Source organism: Mesocricetus auratus, unplaced genomic scaffold, assembly GCF_017639785.1.
Source record: "Mesocricetus auratus isolate SY011 unplaced genomic scaffold, BCM_Maur_2.0 Super-Scaffold_100004, whole genome shotgun sequence".
Taxonomy (NCBI): Eukaryota; Metazoa; Chordata; class Mammalia; order Rodentia; family Cricetidae; genus Mesocricetus; species Mesocricetus auratus.
The window spans coordinates 70,211,793-70,233,756 of record NW_024429189.1 but is presented as its reverse complement, the minus strand read 5'-3'; the positions used below and the strand labels follow the sequence as shown (position 1 = coordinate 70,233,756).

General features: G+C 40.6%; 1 protein-coding gene and 1 non-coding gene across 3 annotated transcripts in view; one reads left to right on the top strand and one right to left on the bottom strand.

Annotated features, from left to right (window-relative positions):
- Pdhx (pyruvate dehydrogenase complex component X) overlaps positions 1–7,762 on the top strand; it is a 68,087-nt gene extending 60,325 nt beyond the window's left edge. For both annotated transcript variants that reach the window (XM_040745931.1, XM_005064855.4), the window contains exons 10-11: positions 4,192–4,256; positions 6,626–7,762. In XM_040745931.1, the coding sequence (XP_040601865.1) occupies positions 4,192–4,256; positions 6,626–6,884 (324 nt within the window). In that variant the 3' untranslated portion in view covers positions 6,885–7,762. The remainder of the gene's footprint in view (positions 1–4,191; positions 4,257–6,625) is intronic.
- On the bottom strand, positions 4,774–4,834 carry LOC121140585. Its single transcript, XR_005877509.1, has one exon. It is a non-coding gene; the product is annotated as a U7 small nuclear RNA (small nuclear RNA).
- Positions 7,763–21,964: the final 14,202 nt, after the last annotated feature.

The following is a 21,964-nucleotide window of genomic DNA, read 5'->3' as shown; positions in this document are numbered from 1 at the left end:
AGCCAAATTAGAGGTCAGCTTCATTCATGTTCTGGACAAAACCTTAATTTTTCAAAGTCCAAAATTTAGTATGAAAGATGGTCTTAGTTAGGGTTTCTGTTGCTGCGACAAAAACCATGACCAAAAAAAAGTTGGGGAGAAAGGATTTTATTTGGCTTACACTTCTACTGCACTGTTCATCATTGAAGGAAGTCGAGACAGGAAATCAACAGCAAAGGAGCCTGCAAACGGGAGCTGATGTAGAACCCATGGAGGAGTGCTGCTTACTGGCTTGCTCCTCACTGGGTTTCTCATCCTACTTTCTCATATAACCCGGGACCACCAGTCCAGGAGTGACACCACCCACAACGGGCCCTCTCCCATCAATTACTAATTAACAGATTAAGGTTTTATGGAAACATTTTCTCAATTAAGGTTCCCTCCTTTCAGATAACTGTAGTTTGTGTGACAAGTTGACATAGACTAGCCAGCACAACAATGTATTTCAGGTAAATTTTAAAGTTGTAAATTAAGACCACTGAAGCCGAGGCAAAGATACTTTAGCTTTCTTGAATCTCTTGAAAAACAATTTTTGAAGTTCCAATGAAGGAATTTTTGTCAGTAAAGCATATCACATTACAAAGTCATGATGCATGCAGGTCAGCTTTGGCAGCCACCCTAATTCTCAAGGGCATTTCTTCACACAAGTATTACAGGTCTTGAAGTGTTCACACTGAAACTTTAATACTCATTCGATTGATTATTTTCATTTTTGCTGTAGCAAAGATGTATTTTATGCTGATTGGTAAAACAAGTTATATAGTAGATAGTTGGCCGAGGTTAAGACTTCCTTGGGGAGCTCACTGTTTTTAAGCATAAAGCTATAAAAAATGATCTTACTTGAAATTTTAGAATTATGCATAATTAAAGGTGAATTTAGTGGGTCTAACATTTTTAGTTCTTCATTCTTGGAAAAGATTTGCAGCATATATCTATATGGATTAAGATGCAACTATTTTTCTTAATTTAAAGGTTTACTAGCTAGGTCAGTTTAAAAGTCAAAGTTAGTAGACTGGTTTTCTTGGTTAAGTTGTTTCTTCTTGCCCACAAAGGATGCATTCCAAGGCCTCCTCATAGATGCCACAAAACAATCTATGTGTACTTTTTCTTGTACAGACAGACCTGTGCAAAGCTTAATTTATGAATTGGCACAGTATGGGATAAACAATAACTCCAAAGTAGAACAGTTATATATCAGTATCATGTAATAAAATTGCCAGCATCATTACTCTTGCCCATTGGAAACATTTTTAAGTACAGTGTGAATTATGGAACATGAGCATTGATCCTGTGGAGAGAGCTGCTCGGTGTCTTGTGGGCAGGTAGTATATGCAGCATGAAACACTGAATCAGAGAGGCAGTGCATGCTTTGATAGCTCCATGTGTTCATCATGCTCCTCAGAACAACATGTAGCTTCAAAGTTACTAATCATGTCTAGCATATTCAATTTCATAGTTTCAGCCTATAGGTTAACCACAGGGTAACTAAAGTGCCATCCACAAAGTAAAGCTACAGGGTAAAGGAATACTGTTCATGAACTTCATTCATCCCAGGATTTTCAGCACTATTGAGAAACATGTACTTCAGTGTTGTGAAGGTGAAATGAGATCGAGTGTTGAAATAACTTTTTAAAATGCTAGTGGAAGTTACTGATCTGTAGAGCTGGGATTTACCCATCTTAGTGTGCATTAAATTTTAACTATTATCGGCTTCATTGGTCTGAGCAATTTGGCAATTTTTACTACTATATAATACCACATCATTCTCTGGTCCTTACATTTGAAAGAATCTTATCTTAAGAGATGAGGAAGTAGTCCCAGCACCTGTCAGGTTTGCTGAGCGCAGACTGAGGGTACAGCTGCTTCAGGCCAGGTCAGCATGCCGTTCTTGACCTGATGGCAGCCAGGTTCTAAACTACGTGCTGTGCCTAATCTCATCACTTGTGGTGACTCAGCTGCAGCTCTCTGGTAAGAAATGCACTCACTCACCTGTGCTTTTCTGTTGAATTCTGACTCCTTACCCTTCAGGAAAGGTAAGCAAGCTAAATTCCAGTTTTGGAATTACAGTTGCCATTTATATGTAAAGATTTTATAATGTGTCTTATTCAGAAGTATAATGCTTTTGTGTTTGAACCGAAGTCATTTAGAATGATTTTAATCCTAGAAGTAAAATCATTTTGTGACTATATAGACTAGTATGGCTATCTCTTAAATGAATGCTTTGCAATCTTGTTATAGAATTCTAAAGGTGTTTGTATAATTAACAGTGACAACAGTGACTGTAATAACAGCATCTGGCATTCTGTGTATCAGCTCCCTCCCCCTCCCCCCCGCCTTTTTTTGAAAGGGATCTCTCTATGTAGCCCTGGCTGTCTTGGAACTTGCTTTGTAGATCAGGCTGGCCTTGGACTCATTGAGATCCACCTACTTCTGCCTTTCTCCCAGGTGCTGGGACTAAAGTTGTATACCACCATGTTAGCCCTGTGTGTCAGCTTTTGTTGTAAGCCGTTTATATGTATTAATTCTCTTCAGTTTTCTTTAAAGACATCCTATGACGGACAAGATAATAATTTCATGAGATTGAGACTGCTAAGGAATATATTTAAATAATTTGTGTAAGCTCCTGTGCTGTTATGTGATGGGTCTCTTTTTCAACCCTGTCAGCTGGGCTCTAGAATAGAGCCTGTGCTACCAACAGCTAAGCTTTATACTTCCCACTAAGTTGTTTAGTGGTAGTTGTGATGCCATTGTTCCTCTAAATCAGTAACCTTTTTTTAAAAAGCAAGCAAACAAAAACATATCCATATTAAAGAAATGAACAGATGGAAATACCTGAAGAATCAACAGTTACACCACACATACGACAGTGACTTGACTGGCTACATAGAAGAAAAGGAATGCAGCTATACAGCTACAGTGTTGTGGCTATTAGACAAATCTCGAGACTCAGAATTGAGATCCTGAGACAAAAAGTTAAGAACAGAGTCCTGAGTTCACCAGTCATGCACCAAATAAGCAGTAAAGACCATGTAGGAATGTGAGATCAGGGCTTCAGGCATCTAGTAAGCAGGCTCTGAGGAGACTGGCACTCTTTGCCTAGGAAAGTGGGAGCCATCTTTGAGAGGGCCCTGGATCTTGGGCAGGTTGACTCAGGACTCATGCTGGCAATATACAGCTTCTCCTGGACCCTTACTTGACTGGCTCTTTCTCAATATTTGTATTTGTTCCAGTGCTGCCTTCATAGGCCTTCTGTAGCATCCGTGGCTTGCACATTTTCCTATCCTGTGTTCCATGACCCCGTTGCCTCACTGTTGCAAAGTAACGTGTTCATTTGTTGACCTTTCAGGTTCTCTGTTATCTGATGTTAACTATCCTGTTCCATGGCCATAGATCCAGTTCTAGGAGAGTGCTTGGAATGAATTAGCTGTTCAGTAAATTTGTATTTTTAATAAAACTTGATAATATTTTTTCAAGGGCTTGTGGGTCACTGTAAACCCATCTGTGGAACTGTGGCTAAGTAGACCAATGCTACTTACTCACTTCATGACCCCAAGTCATCCCTAAGATGTCAGTGTGGGGTTAAAGGCAAGTTCCAACCAAATTCAAGCAATGCAGAGTATACTGCATTGTTTGTATATATCTTACAGAGAGTTACTATATTACATATATATTATATGTAGTTAGTATTACTATATGTGTAATTATATTTATATATAGTAGCAAACCCTAGGTCCTGTGCTATGCTAATTTCTTCATCAAAAGGCAGAGATAGGCTTTTCCTTACAATCAACAAGACATGTACAATACTATAATTTCTCCAAAACCTACTGGATTGGCAAGAATGCTTACTTTAATATTTTTGTGGTACAAGGGGAAAGCTTTATAGGCAGCTTATAAGTATCGTGTATAGAATACAAGGAGCCATTGCACAGCATTGGTACATGGCAAACTGAGAGCTTGAAAGCTTCACAAGGGATTTCCTTGAGCTTTAACTTCTCAGATTGTCTGTCCTCAAGCTTCCTGTAATTGCATTAGACAAGTGTTTAAACATTAACACTTGCCCTTAACTACAAGAGTATACCTGTGCAAATATGTCCAGCGGCACTGTTAATTAAAACATGATTTTGTTGTTGTGCTCTGTTCTTTTTTCAGGTTCTGTCAAAGAAAGCAAGAGATGGAAAATTGTTACCTGAGGAGTACCAAGGAGGATCTTTTAGGTAATATTTAAATAGAGTAAGACTTACTCAGTCGATGTCAGGTGTGTGTGTGTGTGTGTGTGTGTGTGTGTGTGTGTGTGTGTGTGTGTGTGTGTATTTGTTTTAAGACATTTTAAAAATGCAGGCCCAATATCATGTACTTTAAATAGCAGGACATGTGAAAGTGTTGCTCAAAGTAGTTCGGCTTTCCTATCACAGCAAGAGGGACCTATTGATTGTGAAATAAACACTCTTTATTAGCTGTTAGCAATCATAAAATGATGCTCCAGGTCTTAAATTTTTATTTTTTAATTACTTTATAAACCTCAACCATTTCATGTCTTGTGATTTATTATTATTATTATCATCTAAATAATGAACCTATGATAGTTTTTCATTGCCAACACTAATTTTAAGTGTCACTAACATAAAATATACTCAGCGTAGCCTGTATATTTTATAATGTGAAGATACAGAACATATCCAAATGCCGCTTTTTATCCTTCCTAATGTCATTTCTCTTTCTTTGAGGGGAGGATGGGGTGTGTGACAAAAGTCAGGAAACCTGCTAGACAAATTCTAAAAGTGCTATAATACCTGCCATCCCTCTTTCAAAGGTAATGCCATTGTGAAGATGATTATAGCTTCATTTTGGTGCTTAATCTTTGTAGAATTAAAAGATATATAAATAATACTTTGTATAATTACAGTAATCCTTATTGTCTAGCCCTTTGGTGTCATGTTCTTGAGAGTTTCACTGTGATTGCTGTTTGAAGCAGTCATTTGTTTGATGCTGTAGTATATGGTAACCTCTGTGTTAGTATCCATGTCAGTCTTATTCCCCATAGGTATTAAACCTCTTTCCAGATTGGTGCTCTTGCAAATATGGCACCGTGCACATGCTTACCATGTCTTATGGTGCATATTTTTATTGTGTGGTCCTAAAAGTAGAATTCATAGATTAAAAGCTTTGATAGAATCTGCCAAAGCATTTTCCAAAATAGTTATACAGATTTACACTCCTGTTATTGTATGGAGTCCTAGTGTTCTGGGTACTTGACAACATTTTAATGTTAGGCTTTAAATTTTACCATTTCTTGTGGGGGGGGGCATTAGTGGTGCTTTTTGCCATCAGGAACATGCCAGTGAATAGTGATGACCACCTGTTTATTCATCAGTTATTTGCTTACCTGGTTGTGTTCCTCAGATAAAGGCATTGTTAAAGTCTTGCCATCTGCTTTTTGAAACCAGCCTGTAGGACTTAGCACATGCAGATGCATAGCCTCCGTAGGACGCATGGACAGGTGACTTCAGATCCCTCTTCCATGCCTCTGACTCTCCTGGTATTGTTTTAATGAACTGAGACTGCATTTTAAAGAATTCCTTTTGCCCATGTGGTTCCTCTGGCAGGAACTCTGGTCTTTCCAGTGAAGCTCTCCCGGGTTGTCTTCTGGGTTGCCGTTGGGAGGCACTGCCATTCTCTTTCCATGTGATGCTAGGTCATGGTCTGTCTGGAATTAGAGTTCCATGCAGTCTAAAGTTGGATTCAGGGATCTTTCTTTCCCATAAACACATGAAATCAGCCCAGGATTGTATACCGCAAGTTTTCTCCCATAGCACTGGGAAGGTGACTTGGCTGTCCTTCCTGCTCAGCTTCCCTGTTGTGTTTTCTTTGTTTGCCTGGCTTTTGCTCAGTGAGCACTATAACACAACTATCGTAGTTTGGTAAAGAAACCGCCCAATTTTGTTCACACTCACGATTATCTTTTCTGGCTCTTCATATTCCAACAAATTTTAGGGGTCCTTTGTCACTTTTCAGACAGATACACAACATATGCGTAGCTGAGATTTTGATTGGGATTCTGCATTAAATTTGGCAATTCAACCAATATTGAGTGTTTCTGCATGCTTTAGTTCCTCTTCATTCTATCTCTGTAGAGGTCATAGATTTTCATTACACATACTACCCGATAACTCTCTTATGACATTATGCTAAATGATACTATTTTTAGATTTCACAGTTAAATGTTAACTTATGTATAATATAATGATACTGACCTTTTGCCTGGAAACATAAACTCACTTACTAATTGTGTTTCTGTGTAATGTTTTGGCTCTTCTGTGTAGACTACAGTAACAGCTGAAATCCTTCTGTTACTAGTCACACTTTACATTTCTTTTCCTTGAAATATGTCACTGATTAGGACCTCCAGTTAGTACTGACAGTTTGATAATAAATAGTTACAAATATTCATGTGTATGCTGCTAAACATATTCTTTGTTTTTAAGAAGTATGATATAAAGTTCATTAGCACACTACAATTTTTTGATAAAGTACAAATATATATATTTTGGGCCATGTTACCTTCAGCAGTTTTTTCCCCCTCTAGTATTTCCAACTTGGGGATGTTTGGCATCGATGAGTTCGCTGCAGTGATCAACCCTCCTCAGGCCTGTATTTTGGCAGTTGGGAGATTCCGACCAGTGCTGAAGCTCACTGAGGATGAAGAGGGGAACCCCCAGCTGCGGCAGCACCAGCTTATAACTGTCACAATGTCAAGTGACAGCCGAGTGGTTGATGACGAACTGGCTACCAGGTTTCTTGAAAGTTTCAAAGCAAACCTAGAGAATCCCATGCGACTTGCATAGTCTTCAAAGACCAGACGTTTGCTGAGTAGTTGTTAGCCAGATATGCAGTTGGTATAAGTATGAAGTAGGTGAAATGCTTATTTATATAAGGCGAAAGCTTTTCGCCCAAGCTGTCTTCATTTTCCCTGTATGTTTATTGTAGAAATGTGTGATGATAAACTGACTAATAAAGAACATTTGGTTAGTCAGATCCATTTTTAACCTCTGGTGCTGTATAGAAGGGTATTAAACTGATGTAAATCGCATCCCTTGTTTGGTTCATTTGGAATTTGGGAATAGTAGTGAATGTATGATATTATAAAGTTAAACAAAATATATAGAACCCTACCTTAATCGTGTTGAAGTTATGAGTGGGCTTCAAAGAGATGTCTGTCCATATTGGGACCTCTCTTTTTTTAAATAAGCAGTGCTCTTGATATACTTGAACAATTTAATATGTACAGTTAGTTTATTCTGGATTAGTAAATAAGGATTACATTTTACTAGGGGTTGTGACAACATTATTAAACTTTTGTGTATATAAAGCTAGGTGTCTTAGCTATATATATATTTCCAGTCTTATTTTTCATGTCTATGACACTGTGAACTTCTAAAGAATAAATAAAATGAAGAAAGAGGAAGAAGAGTTGTTTGTTCAGAGACCCTACCTCATAAAAGTTGGGGCAGTGACTGGGTTTGCACCAGTCACCTCAAGTGTATGAGAGACTGAGAAAGGAGGGTAGCTCTGAACTGGGCTACTTTGGCCACACAGTGAGACTCATCTCACAGAGGGAACTGGAAGAATTTTTTTCGGTGAAAACCTGCAGTTGATCTAAACTTTAGCAGTAAACTCTTCTTGCTGACTTGGAATAAGTGGAAATAAATTATGTTCTCTCTTACTGCACTTTGTAAGTTTGTGTTGTTTTCAATGCAAAGTGTTGTTTGTTAAAGCATTGTAATCAACTTTGTATTGTATAATCAAATGTTAGGAAATTAAAAAATTCTAGTTTACTTTAATATGACATGTGAAATAGGAAAATAGCTGATAAGCTCAGCATGATGGTTTACACCTATAATCTTGGGAGACCAAGGCAGGAGGATTCCCATGAGTTCAAGGCTAGCCTGAGCTACAGAGTGGCACCTTGTTTCAAAAGAGACTAGAAGACCTAGGAAGCAGAACAGAGGGGATATAGCCTTCTTTTATTCCATCTGTTGAACCAAATTGTCCTTTATTGTCATTAATGTTAGAACAGCTCCTCGCTGTTAGCAACTCTGGCAAGATAACGATATTTAAATTGAATGGTAATGAATGGTAATTTAATTCACCAGTCACAGAAAGGCTCTCCTTAGTGTCAGTTGACATAAATCCACCAGAAGAAAGACTATACAGTACAAGTTGTATTAAGTATGACATGATGAACTATAGCCCTAACAAAAGAACCTTCAAAAATAATTAGTGCCCCAGTAGATCACTTGCTAAGAAAATACTTAATTCAGCTATCCATTTTTAACAAGCCATTTTTGAATGTACTCTTTAAAACTTTCCTCAACTTGTTTTCAAAATAACTTTTATAAGTTGCTTTATTTTTAAGGCCAGTTTGGCTGAAGTTCTTTAAATCTGTGGGTGTGGGCATGTGTCCCCTGGCGCTTGCGCAGAAGGCAGAGAACAACCTTGGGTGAGGATTCTTGCTTTCCACCTTGCTTGATGCATGATCTCTCGTTCGCTGCTGTGTACACCAGGCTAGCTGACATGCTAGCTCCTGGCAGTTTTCTTGTCTGTCTCCATCCCCATGTGAAAACAGGTAGGCTTATTGTGCCTGACTTCCACATGGGTTCTGGGGATCCAAACCCAGGTTGTTAGGCTTGCATGGCAAATGCTTTACCCTCTGAACCCTCTCCTCAGCCCCCTTCTCTAACCTGAGGACTAAAGCAGGAGGCAGCCATATTTGCACTCTGTCTTCTGTGGGCAGTGTCATTAGCATGGCGCATTCATTTCCTGTAAATGCAAAGGACATTGATCCCCACCTACTGTGCACAGAGGGGCTGTTTCAGCTGAAGCCATTTCAGTGTGTGGGCAACAACACAAACCTGGCTGCTTCTCGTGGTTTGACTCCTTTAATAATTAGGTAACAATTGGTGCAGATGCTTGCCCCTTTGGTCAAAAGTAATTTCCAGTGTCTCTGAGACAATTGGGCTCATGTAAGAAAACTGTCACTTATGGAAAGAATCCTATCATAGCATGAGATCAAAGAGTGAACTCGGTTTGAAGGAATGTGTGCACATGGTCTGAACTATATGTCCATTATTTTTTATTACATTAAATTATCTGGATGCTGCTGACCAGACTTGAATTAAGCATTTCCGGGTAATTTATGAACACTGTTACAGTGTTACATAATAACAAGTGAGATTTAAATTTTCCTCTTTGTTTTGTTTTTAACTCTTTTTTTTTTATTTTGAACTTAACTTTGCCATTAAGTAAAGTATATGGGTAAAGTCTATAAGTAAACCGTAATATGGGCTTATCTGGAAAATAAGCCTTTTCTCCCCTTTCTCTGAAAGGTAGGTGGTGCTATGTGTTAATATATTGTCATTCGAGTAGGGGAGAAATCATCTGGCTTACGATCTTAGCTTTCAAATTCTGTTCTTATGCCAGGCGGCATCGTGATGGGTTTGGGTTCCTTTGCATAGTGAAGAAATGAATGAACTGTTTGATGCAGATAAATACCACTTTAACCAGTGCTATGAATGGGAAACACTAGATTTCTGAAGAAAGGAGTAATGATCAGAATGACTTTAAGGTAGTCTGGCCATGATGCCAAGTGGATTACAACGGAGGATGCTAGGTAGCAGGAAACAGCTGCAAGGTTTGTGCTAACTGAAGCATGACTGAGTCTGGATCAGCTTCATCTCAGGGGTTTTTAAGAAGAGGAAGAGGAGGTGTGTGCACCGTGTCAGGCGTCTGTGTTTTATGACACTGGGTAGGTGTACCCTTTCCATGACAGTGCCACAGCAGAGTGAAATTCCCCTTCCAAGACACAGTCCCTGATGGTTCACCATTGCCATATGAAAAGGGGTGAGGTGCTGATAAGCAATACAGCAAGTAATGTGTTTCAGGATGCATTTAGGCTTGTAAATGAAGAGAATAGTCAAATAAAGTTATTTTGAATAGTTCTGCCTGGTTACTTATTCTGGTATCTGCATTGGTTTTGGAATTGGCAATGGGAACACAGTGATTTATCTAGTTAGTTATAGAACAATGAACCCACTTGCCTTCGGGCATCTGAGTGCACCACATGCGTGTCTGGTGCCCACAGAGTCCAGAAAAGGCTGTTGGATCACCTGACGCTGGAGTTGCAGTCAGTGGTGAGCTGCTGTATCAGTGCCGGGAGCTGACCTGAGTCGTCTGCCAAGGCAGCCAGCGCTCCTAATCATTGAACCATCTCTTAAGCATCCTCAGTTGAAGTGTACAAAGGTCACGTGCAATGAGCTTTCTAAGACTACTAGCTTCTTGAGTTTGTTTCTTTGATCATTAGTTTATTTTCACATTTTTAAAGTCATTTCTCTGGTTTTCAAAGGAGTCCAAGCCACCTTTGTCTAACTGAGAAAGTGAATGTTGCCAGAGCTTTAAACTACAACATAGGCAACATAAATTTAAGGGAAGTGTAGGGTTCTGTTAAGAGAAAATATTAGCACAATCAGTCAAGATTTTCACATCTAAATATATTTTAAATTTTTCTTTGTTTATTATGATATCCTCCTTTGCTCCTATCACAGACATGTAGGTCTTGGCTGTTGTGGCCAAATAATGTTAATCATGGCCTTTGTAAATCATAAGCTGTATGAACACAAGGTATTAAATTATTATTTGTATGTTTTATTTAAACTTTTTATAGGGTCTTGTTCTATAGCTCTGGCTGTCCTGGAACTTGCTTTGTAGACCATGCTGGCCTTGGAACTCACAGAGATATACCTGCCTCTGCTGGGATTAAAGGCAAGTACTACAAACATCTGGCCCACACTTAACTTTCTCTCCATGGCTCATCAGGCTACTTGGCAGAGGATGGTATTTACCCAGAAGCTATAGGATGAAGATTGATAGTCACCCTTCCCAACACCTTAGCTTCAGCTCTGTGGGGCCATCCTTTTCTAAGTGAGCATTCAAGTTTGCACGCTTGCATCAGGAGTGTTTTAAGCCTAGCTTCACCCTGGTTTGAAATTACTAGACTTTGACAGTAAGCTTATTCTGTGCCCTAATAACTTATCTGTGGAGGACAGGAAAGCTCATTTGGGTGGCAGATGCTTATCTTATGTCATCTCCTCAGCTCTGTGTGGGAGATATATCCTGCTCTACAGACTGGAAATTACATGAGCTGATCTCAGACAAGCTGCACCTGAGATTGAGCTTGTGTGGTACAAAGCTGAATGTGTTACACAACCTCCTGAGTTCAGACACTGAAGTTCTTCAACAGTCACTTCATGTACCTCCTGTATCACTGTATTTTCTTTGTTGTTCTTTCTGGTAAGCTTGCACAGAAGCCCAGCGTTTGGGAGGCAGAGGCAGGCCGATCTCTATGAATTTGAGCCCAACCAGGTCTACAGAGCGAGTTCCAGACAGGTTCCAAAGCTACAGAGAAACCCTGTCTCGAAAAACAAACAAACAAAAAATGTGCAAAAGATACTGAGGGATCTATTTTTTGTCTTGTTTTCAATAAAATATATATATATATCTATGAAGTAGTACATTAAGTATCATGACTTACACATAATTCCCAATGAAATCCTTAGAAAAGCCAAAGCTTAAAAATGTTAAGGGCTTTTACTCTTAGGCATATACCTAACGGATGCTCCAGTGCTACCACAAGGACACTTGCTCAACTATATTCATGGTAATCAGACTAAATGTCCCTCAACCAAAGGATGGATAAAGAAAATGTGGTACAATAAAATACTACTCAGCTGTTAAAAAACTAAAAAGCATCATGAAATTTACAGGCAAATGGATAGGACTATAATAAGTAAGTAAATAAATAGCCCCCACTAGAAAGTGAGGTAACCCATATCCAGAAAGACAAACATGATATGTACTCATAAGTGGATATTAGCTGTTAGGTGAAGGATAATCATGCTAAAATCCACAGACTCAGGCTAAGTAACAAGGAGGACTCTGGGGGTTGGGGAATGTATGGATCTCCTTGGCATGGGGAAATAGAATAGATTTGGGGAGGTGGACTGGGGGGCAGATGGGGGACAGGATTGATCAGTCAGTGGGTGGGGTGGCTTGAAGGGAGAATACTGGAAGAGATGACAAATTGAGATGGAGTGTGGAAGGCTCCTACTAATGGAGATACAGAGCCTGAACCATATATCTTCTGTAAACCAGCAAGGCTTCCAGTGGTGGGCCAGAGACATCAACCCAGCCATAAAACATTTGACCTACAACTGTCCTGCTTGCAAGATGGTCTGGGGGTAATGGTGGCACAGAACTTCTGGGATGGCCAACCAATGACTGGTCCAACTTGAGCCCCATGCCATGAGAGTGAGGCCATGCTTGATACTGCCTGGATAGCCCAGAGACCTAGGATAGAGCCAAACATGACTAGCAAAAAGAAAGGAAGGAAGGAAATAAATAAAAGGAGAAGGAAAAAAGGCAATTAAATTATTCCTAGTCCAGTTGTTATCAGAGAGGCATCATCCAGCAACTGATAGGAGCAGATGCAAAGACCCACAGCCAAACATGAGGTGAAGCTCAGAGAACCACGCAGAAGACAAGGAAGGATTATAGGAACCAGTGGGTCAAGGACACCATGAGAACACAGCCCACAGAATCAACTTATCAGAGCTCATCAGGGTTCATAGAGACAAAAGTGACAATCGGGAAGCCTGCATGGGTCTGAGCTAGGTCCTCTACATATATGTTATGGTTGTGTAGCTGATGTTCTTGTGGGACTCCTAACATTGGGAGTGGGGCATGTCTCTGACTCTTTTGCCTGCCAAGAGGGACTCTTTTCCTCCTATTGAGTTGCTTCATCTAGCCTTGATTGGATGTATCTTGTTATGCTGTTTGGTTGATACCATGGGAGATCGAATTTTTCTTGAAGGGAAATTGAGAAGGAGTGGAGGAGAGGGAGAATGGAAGGATTGGAGGTGGGGAATGTCCCGCGCTACCATCTCGCCAGCAAGAACGACGCGGCACACTTAGGATCCTTCTGCAGAACAGCTTTAATGCGTCTTGAGAGGGAGAGCATAAGCTTACAGAGTGGAGACCCGGGGAGCGAAAAGCCCAACCCTTATGTAGCTCAGCAGTCCCCGCCTCGGACATGTCATCTCCTGACTGGCTCCTGCTCCTCAGCCCATATGACGCCACGGGAGAGGCAGAGAGTAAGGGATGGAAAAGTAGCAGGCACATGCGTACCAAGGTTGTTTACTCCAACTGACAACGGGTGTCAGCGCCATCTTGTAACGGAGAATGTGGGGGTGGCTCCCCACAGGGGAAAGTGGTCAAGATATAATGTTAAAAAGCAGAGAAAGTTTCCCACCCCCAATTTTTTTAAGGGCTTAGTGACTCGGGATAAAAATATGATATAGATGAGCCAGGTACAGTGGTGTTTGCATGTAGTACCAGCTACTGAGGATGGAAATGCAGGAAGATCACCAGAGTATATACATTAGAGACAAAACTGGGCAACAAGATGAGAGTAAAAGCGAGAACTTAGCCAGGTGTAATAGCACACAGCACTTGGGAGATGGCAGCAAGAGGATCATGACTTGAAGGCCAACCTGGGCTCTATAGTACCATCCTGTTTTATATTCAAAAAGAAAAAATAATTTAAAAATAAATTGAATAAGAACATCTTAGTTTTTAATCTGGTCTGTGTTCAGAACCCAAAATAGTTGCTTTAGCTTCAACCCCATTTGCGCCTGTCTTCTACATGAATAACTGCCCATGGGCCTCCAATCAGTCAAAGGTTAATAGCTGATGACAGAGTTCATTGTCTCACCAAAACCAGATATGTGGATATCCACCAAATAAGCAAGCAATCCTCTAGTACACAAGTGAGGACAGGAGGCTTGGAGCACATAGTGTATGTACTGGGCAGAACATCAGTTGGTGATCACCAAGCCAAGCTAGGGCTGCCATTTTGAGCCCTGCAGAGCCAGGATCACTTTATTAATGAGCCATGTAGCAGCTGGATCCTGAAGCCATCCTTCTGATGTCTTCCCCTGAAGAACTTTAGCTTCAAGTTTATTGTAAAGGAAAAATGCCAGAAAATGTGCTTCAGAATCATGAAGCAGGCAGAATTCAAGAGTAAATTTGAGACTGAGTGGCATTGATATAGTAGCTGGCATAAGAGAGAAAAGTGAAATGTTATTCATTTGGAGTAGGATATAATGGTAAGACCATCCATTAATAATAATGAACTAAGCCTCTAAAACTGTAAGCAAGCCCCCAGTTCAATGCTTTCTTTCATACGAATTGCCTTGATCATGCTGTCTGTGGTGGACTGAATGTAACTGGCCCCCATAATCATAGGTAGTAGTACTATTAGGAGATATGGCTTTGTTGGAGTGAGTATGACCTTGTCGGAGGAAGTGTATCACTATGGGGGCGGGCTTTGAGGTTTCCTATGCTCAGGATACCACCCAGTGTCTCAGTTGACTTCCTGCTGTCTTCTGGTCAAGATGTAGCACTCTCAGCTGCATCTGTCTGCCTGTATGCTGTCATGCTCCCCATCATGTTGATAATGGACTGAACCTCTGAAACTGTAAGCAAGCCACCCCAGTTAAATGTTTTCTTCATAAGAGTTGCTATGGCCATGGTGTCTCTTCACAGCAATAGGGCACTAACTAAGACATCATCTTCAAAGCTCCCTCTGATGTGGCATTTCTGCCATGATGGACCTGGGATCATAGGCCAAATAACACTTTTTTCCCTTATATTGGTTTGGTCAGAGTATTTTATTATAGCAACAGGAAGAGAATAAAGTAACCTATTGGGGGCAAAGCAAATCAGTATCATTAATTTCAATACAGTGTGACCTGACATTTGTCAAATGATAAATAAAATGTGAATGCTGACATTCTTCATTCAGCACCTGTGAATATTTATGTGCCTGGCTAACAGCCCTTACCTTCAGTCAGCTTAAACAGTAAGTGGTATTTGTGCTCCTAGAGATAACCTAGCAAGTTCTATAATCAGAGCATGTGTGCAACTGAGAAGATTTTATAGAGGAAGTGACATTTGAGGCAGATTTTTAAATTACTGGTTGCAATAACCCTCATCCCTTCCTTTATTCTTATGTCTCTAATTTTAGTAATCAAGTATACCAGTTTGCTTTCCAAGACCTTAGTACCTATTCAATAACTTAAATTCCAGGGGAAAATGTTTCATGCCTTGCCAATTACAATGAAAATATTCTTGGTCAAATCAGGGGCCTAAAGAAAGGTAGCTTCGTTTAGGAATGAACACTTGTTCTTTGTCTAATTGAAATGTTCTTTTATTTTCTCCACACTTGTACCTTTTATCCAACCTCTAAACTATTTGGGGTATCTTGTGTGTGCAAATATGTTTTTAGGAATTGCTATTCCTCTTGTTTTCTTATCAAGGGTCAGTCTGATAAAGTTTTGTTCTTTGAGACTTATTCACCAAACAGGTCAGGGTGTCCTCCTCCTCTGGATGCTTGGGTTACAGTAACAACCCAGCTTACATTTGTTCCCAGGCAGTCATAACCACTCTGTCTTTGCATCTCAGCAAATTTGTGTAAGCAAATAAAAATTAAGGTTTGGGGGATTTTGGCTGGTTTTGTTCGTTGGTTTTTACATTTATTTATTTATTTATTTATTTATTTATTTATTTATTTATTTGGGGGTGGGTACATGAAAGCCTTGGCACTTGTATGGGGGAAAGGGACAAAGTAAGGATAAAGTTAGCGAGTCTTCTCCTTCCACCATATAGGTTCCAGGGATGAAACTCAGGTCTTTAGGCTTGGTGCCGATTGACTTTGTCTGCTGCAACACAGTCTCTTAAGTTTTAATCTTAGCCTGCACCATCTTTAATGCTAAATGCTGTGTTGGGGTTGTATCAGAATGAACTTTTGCAATGTGGAATGCAAGTTTATGCACTTGGCTCAAGTTACTTAGTTACATCTTACAAAATGACTGGACTTCGTCACAAAGTTCAGTATGCTGTACATGGGTAGTAAGTAATAAGACTGTATTTTGTCTTATTAAACACTAATCTAAATATCATGATTCATTCCAAGTATTTATGGTTTGCTACAACTTCAGAAGTTTGCTACAACTGAGAAGAGATCAAAGAGATCTTAAGTTGCATGGATATGCCTGTTTCTGGGAGTAAGCTGTAGTCCTTTCAGACGCTGCAGCTTAAGCCTTTTTTTTTTCAGCGACAGCCTAAGTCATCATTACTGTGTGCTGCAGATTCATGAACCTATGAACTAGGAAAAATGGAAACTCGGTATTGGGGATAAGGAGAAGCACAGCTTTTGGGTACTGCTTTTCTCATTTCCCAAGAGAATCATCAAAACTTTAGAAAATGTTGAGTAGGATAGTTTTCTAATAGTCGTAAGTGTAGAAAAACTGATAAATGTTAATTTTTTAAATACCATTTAGGGGAATTACAGGATATTTTTTTTGTCTTCTTAAGCAGTTGGTTCACTATAATTTTTCTAGCTGTCTAGTTGCTTAGTTTTCCTTAAGCAGAAGCAGATCACAACCAGTAACATAGATATTACCTACTACCAGCATGTCACAAAAGAAAATAACTTGTTCAAGATGACACAGCTTACTGCTGTGCCCAAAGTCTGAACCCCCATATCCACCAAGAGACCACACACCATGCAAAAGCAAAGAGTCTTTTTAATAACGAGTCCTCCTTCATCTGACACAGTGAGTGGAGTAGGAGGGGCTCCAAGCAGCAGTAGGGAAGGGCATATATTGGGGGTAAAACAAGGGGGGTGTCTGGGAGTCTGCTAGTTGCATAGTAACAGTCTCAGGATTGGTGCACCTCCATACTGGGGGAACCTGTCCTGAGTTGATTGGTCAGCTGCAGCTGCAGAAAGGTTACTATGCCTAGAGGCCCTCCCAGGGCCTTTGCTATCTGCTTCATTCCCCTGTTATCAGTAAAGCACATCCAAAACCCGCCGGCAAACTTCTGATTGGTTCCTTATCACTTGGAGGGTATCTGGCAGTTTCTTTCCAGTAATCAGGACAAGGTTGGGCAAGATCCAGGGGCTCAGCACATCCTGCTGAGTCAGGGGCCTACATCTTGCTGGTTTTTTCCTACAGCCTGTCATGACTGTGAAAGCAGAGGACTGGATGAGGGTCTATGTCCTTCATGACAACATCAGGATTTGAGGCCATAGCCTGGCCCTAGAACCTCAAAACGTATTCCTCTTTTTAAAGCATAACACTGTTACAAAATTCTGGGGTTTAGACTAGCAGGTGAACAAGATTTTTTATGAGTAGGGCTATACTTCTCTCTTGATAAGGTGGTAGGTAACAGCACGTTGAATTTCTGTGGCAATCTCTAGATTCTATATTCATAAATGATGTGTTTCTTTAGCATTCTCATAATTGAAAGGCAGATAGCTGGTATGGGTTAATAATTGTTAAGTGGTTTGGAGAGATAGCTCTGGGTAAGAGCACTTTCTTATCCTACACAGGACGCTGGTTTGGTTCCTTGAGCCCACATGATAGCTCTAACCATCTATAATGCCAGTTCCAGGGAACCTAATTTCCTCCTCTGGCATTTAAGGTACATATGTGTAGCACATAATACATACATACATACATACATACATACGTACATACACGCATATAGGCAAAACACTCATAATTTTTAAAAATTTTTGAAGTTTAGGGTTGGGGATGGAGAGATGGTCCAGTGGTTAAGAGCTGCCCTTTCAGAGGACTCAAGTTCAATTCCCAGGACCCACGTGGCAGCTCATGCCTGTCTGTAGCTCCAGTTCCAGGGGATCCAACTCCCTCACACAGGTGTACATGCAGGCAAAACACCAATGTACATAAAAATAAAATAAAGGTTAGGGTCAAACAAAAAAACGCCATCTGTTTTTATTTAGGAGATAAGTTGCTGGGCAATGGCCAAAGAGATTTTTTTCAGTTTTGCTCAGGAAAAACATGTCACAGAAAAAGAAATACAACATTTAAAAACTAAGCTGGGCATTGTGTGTACCTCTTTAATCTCAGCACTTGGAAGGCAGAGGTAGAGATCTCTGTAAGTTTGAGACAAACCTGGTCTACATAGTGAGTTCCAGGACAGCTAGGGCTACACAGTAAGACCCAGTGTCAATGATGATGATGATGACAGCACAACAAACATCTTTGTGGTTGAAAGTATACACTTGAATGTAAATATCAGGCTTTCATAGATAGAAATTCATCTCCACTTTCTCAAATTGTTTGCAAGTTTCTTGATAGATTTTCATATAAGTGCAAGGTGTAAGTGCAAGGCTCATTCTTGGCAGTGTTCCAGGCTACTTAGATTGCTCTGACTCCCCCACCCCAGGACCCATGTTGTCAGACTGACCTTCAACAAACAGTCCTTTCCTAAGGACTGGGCGACTTCTGTTGGAGCAATTGTGTGAAACACTATTTGCTAACGTGAACCAAAACTATGCACCCAGATTTTTTGAGGCTGGTTTCTCTTTACTGTTGGATTGATATGTGGATATTTAAAGTGGTAACATCAGTTTGTATCTTCCTGGGAGGCTAGAAAATATTATTTAAAAAATCTGTAATATTATTTTAAAACTTTCACAGCAGACTCCTTCTATCTGTAGCAGTTTTGTTTTGTTTTTAATAAATGAAAATGTTTGCTTTCTTTGGCCAAAGGATGACTTTTTAGTCCGAGGCTTCTACCCTAATGCTCAGATATCCTGCAGACTTGTGTATGCAGGTACTCAGATATGCACATGCAAAGGTCAGAGGTCAACATCAAGCAGCTCCCTTTGCTGTTCTTTTTGAGACAGTCACTGCTCCTTGCTGTTTCAGCTGGAGGGTTTGACCAATGAACTCCAGGGGATCTGATGTCTCCCCGCCCCCTCCCAAGCCCCCAGTGCTGGGGGTTGCAGCCTTGCACCACACACCCCCAGATTTCACTTGAGTGCTGTGATCTGAAGGCAGGTCCTCATGCTTGCCCAGCAAGTTTACCCACGGAGCCATTTCCTCAGCGCCTACCTTTAAAGAGGAGGTTGCAGATTATAAAGGAGAAAGAAGGAAAGTGAGATCCCCAAAATGGATAAATGCAGCCGGGCGGTGGTGGTGCAAGCCTTTAATCCCAGCACTCGGGAGGCAGAGGGAGGTGGATCTCTGTGAGTTCGAGGCCAGGCTGGACGACAGCCTCCAAAACAATACAGAGAAACCCTGTCTCGTAAAACCAAAAAAAAAAAAAAAAAAAGAAACAAAATGGATAAATGCTCATGAAAAATATAAACAATTGAGCAGGCACATGGATAAGGACTAAGAGCAATGTGGTTCGGTCAGCAATGGATTAGAGGCAGCACTAGCTATCAAAAAGCGAAAGTTCACTTCCATTCTTTTCCCTCTGCCGAAGGAAACTCTTCTGTAGTTGTGGGTGGTCATTGGCATTTGCCTAAAGTTAGCAAACAGGTAACAGGATTTTTAAAGTTTCTAAACTTCTTTGCTGGTTGCATTTTATTTTACCTTTGCAAAAAATATCTTCAAATCACAAGTAATAAAGATTTTAGAATAAATGTGGGCTGGAGAGATGCTCAGTAGTGGAGAATGCATCCTACTCTTTCTGAAGACCTGAGTTCAGTTCCTGTCACCCACACTGGGCATTTTGCAGCCACCTGTGACTCCAGTTCAGGGGATCGGATGCTCTGTTCTGGCCCCAAAGGTTACCTGCGCTCAGAGACATAAACATATACACAGAGATAAAGACATATACATATAAATTAAAATATTTTTAAATAAAAACATAATGTGTTGGAAACTACGATACTTATCTGCACTTCATCCATTGGGAGATGGAGAGCTCACTTTTCTGAATCAGAAACAAGTTGAAGATTTGACAGGGATATTCCAATGCCTTCGTTCTCTTTGTGGGTTCCTCTACTCCACAGTCCTCAAGCAGCCAGCATCAGTGTTCCGTAGTAGTTGCTCTTCTCATTGCTGCAACAAAACACCTGACGAAGCCCCCTAGGACTAGAATGCTTTGTTTTGGCTCATGGTTTTAAGGCTATGGTGAGAAGGCACAGTCACAGGAGCAGGGAGCAGTTGCTCACATGGCATCTGTTGTCAGGAAGCAGAATGCTGGATGCTCAGCTTCCTTCTCTGTGTTCAGCCCAGGACCCCAGCCTGTAGAGTGGTTCTACCCACAAATGGGGCCACATTCACGCGAGGGTATTCATTACACTATGACACCAAGGCTGCCATCTCTTAGGATTAACTATCCATTCCTTTTTTCCACATGGTGGGTGTGGTCAGATCAACCCAAAGCCATCCTTGCTTGACAGACAGTCTCAGTAAAGAGGACTGGATTAGCAGATTAAGTTGTCTACTTTGAGTCTTAAGGAAAACTTAGCCTTTTGATGTAAACTTTTGTGTTTTTCTTGGTGGAGAGTTGAGGTGAGGGTGTAGATCTAGAGGATAGAGGCAACCAGAGACCTCTTTCACTTTTTGGTTTAGTAGTCTGGTGCCAAGTGTGTAGCAAGCAGCTTTCTAGGGAAGAAAAATGCTGACAATAGAATTTGCAAATAGCAAAGTGAGCAATTCTCTTCATTGGGCATTTTACACTGGTCACCCTCACAGGCTGCATCCCTGGTTTTTTAGAATTCATGTTCAGAACTCAGCTGAACTAGGGTTCTATCTGCTGAGTGACTGTGGCTCCTGGCAGGATTATCTGCTGGTGTTTGCCTTCGTGGCAAGGATGTCAGCTCATTAGTGCCTTTATATGAAGCAGGAAAGATCGATAGACTTCTCCTCATCAATGAAGAGAGTACTCTTCCAAAGTACACAATGAAGAAAATTTCCTCAGATGTTGTCATCTTCAAGTTTAAGCTGTAGCGTTTAGTTGACTTGCCATGTTTCCTTTTTAATATTTTATTTTATTCATTCATTTTACATATCAACCATATTTCCCCTCCCTCCCTTTCCCCCCCAACCCATCCCCACTCACTGCTCAAAAAGGGTACAGCCTCCCATAGGGAGTCAACAAAGCCTGGCACATTAAGGTGAGGCAGGACTAAACCTTCACCCCCATGTGGAATAGGCTTCAAAATGCCAGCTCACGCACTAGAAATAGGTTCTGGTTCCACTGCTATTATTTTCACAAACAGACTAGGCGACACATGCAGAGGGCCTGGTTCAGTCCCATACAGGCTCCCCAGCTGTCAGTCTTGAGTCCATGGGCTCCTACAAACTCAGCTGTCTCAGTGAGTTTCCCTGTCATGATCTTGCTCATATAGCCTCTCCTCCCTCTCTTCAACTAGACTCCAGGAGTTTGGCCTGGTGTTCAGACAGCCTCACCATTTTCTTAAGTCCAGAAATCAACTTTTCAAGCCCTCCATTGGCTCATTCCCATAGTATAAATGTCTGACTTCAAGCTTCCAACATGACATTATTGAATGTATAACTGGACAAATAAATTGAGAAATCAGCACACAAGCAAAGATCCAACAGATACAAAACTGCTCAAGAACACAGGTAAATGATTAAAATATGAACTTTGAGTATTTATTTTTGTGTGCTTTGCTTAATCCTAAATTCATATCATTTCACTTTTAGTAATAAATTTGTCTAACCACCAGCTTGTCCATGGTGCTAGGGAAAAGAGAACACAGCATTTGCTTCTGTGTAGTTCTCTTTTACAAAGGGCTTCAGAACCTCACCTCTGGAGGTGAGTAAGTCTGAGGTGAGACATGGCTACCTTTCAAAACAAAAACCAAACTCCTCAGGGAGTCTTGTTGGACAACCACATTTAGGAACAGAGTTCGTCTAGCCACATCGGATCACCATGGTGCACTGAGAGGATTTGAGGGAGGAGCCCTATTCATGGTAGGCTCTTTCTTCTTCTGGTCTTGTTTGCACATATTAGCTCC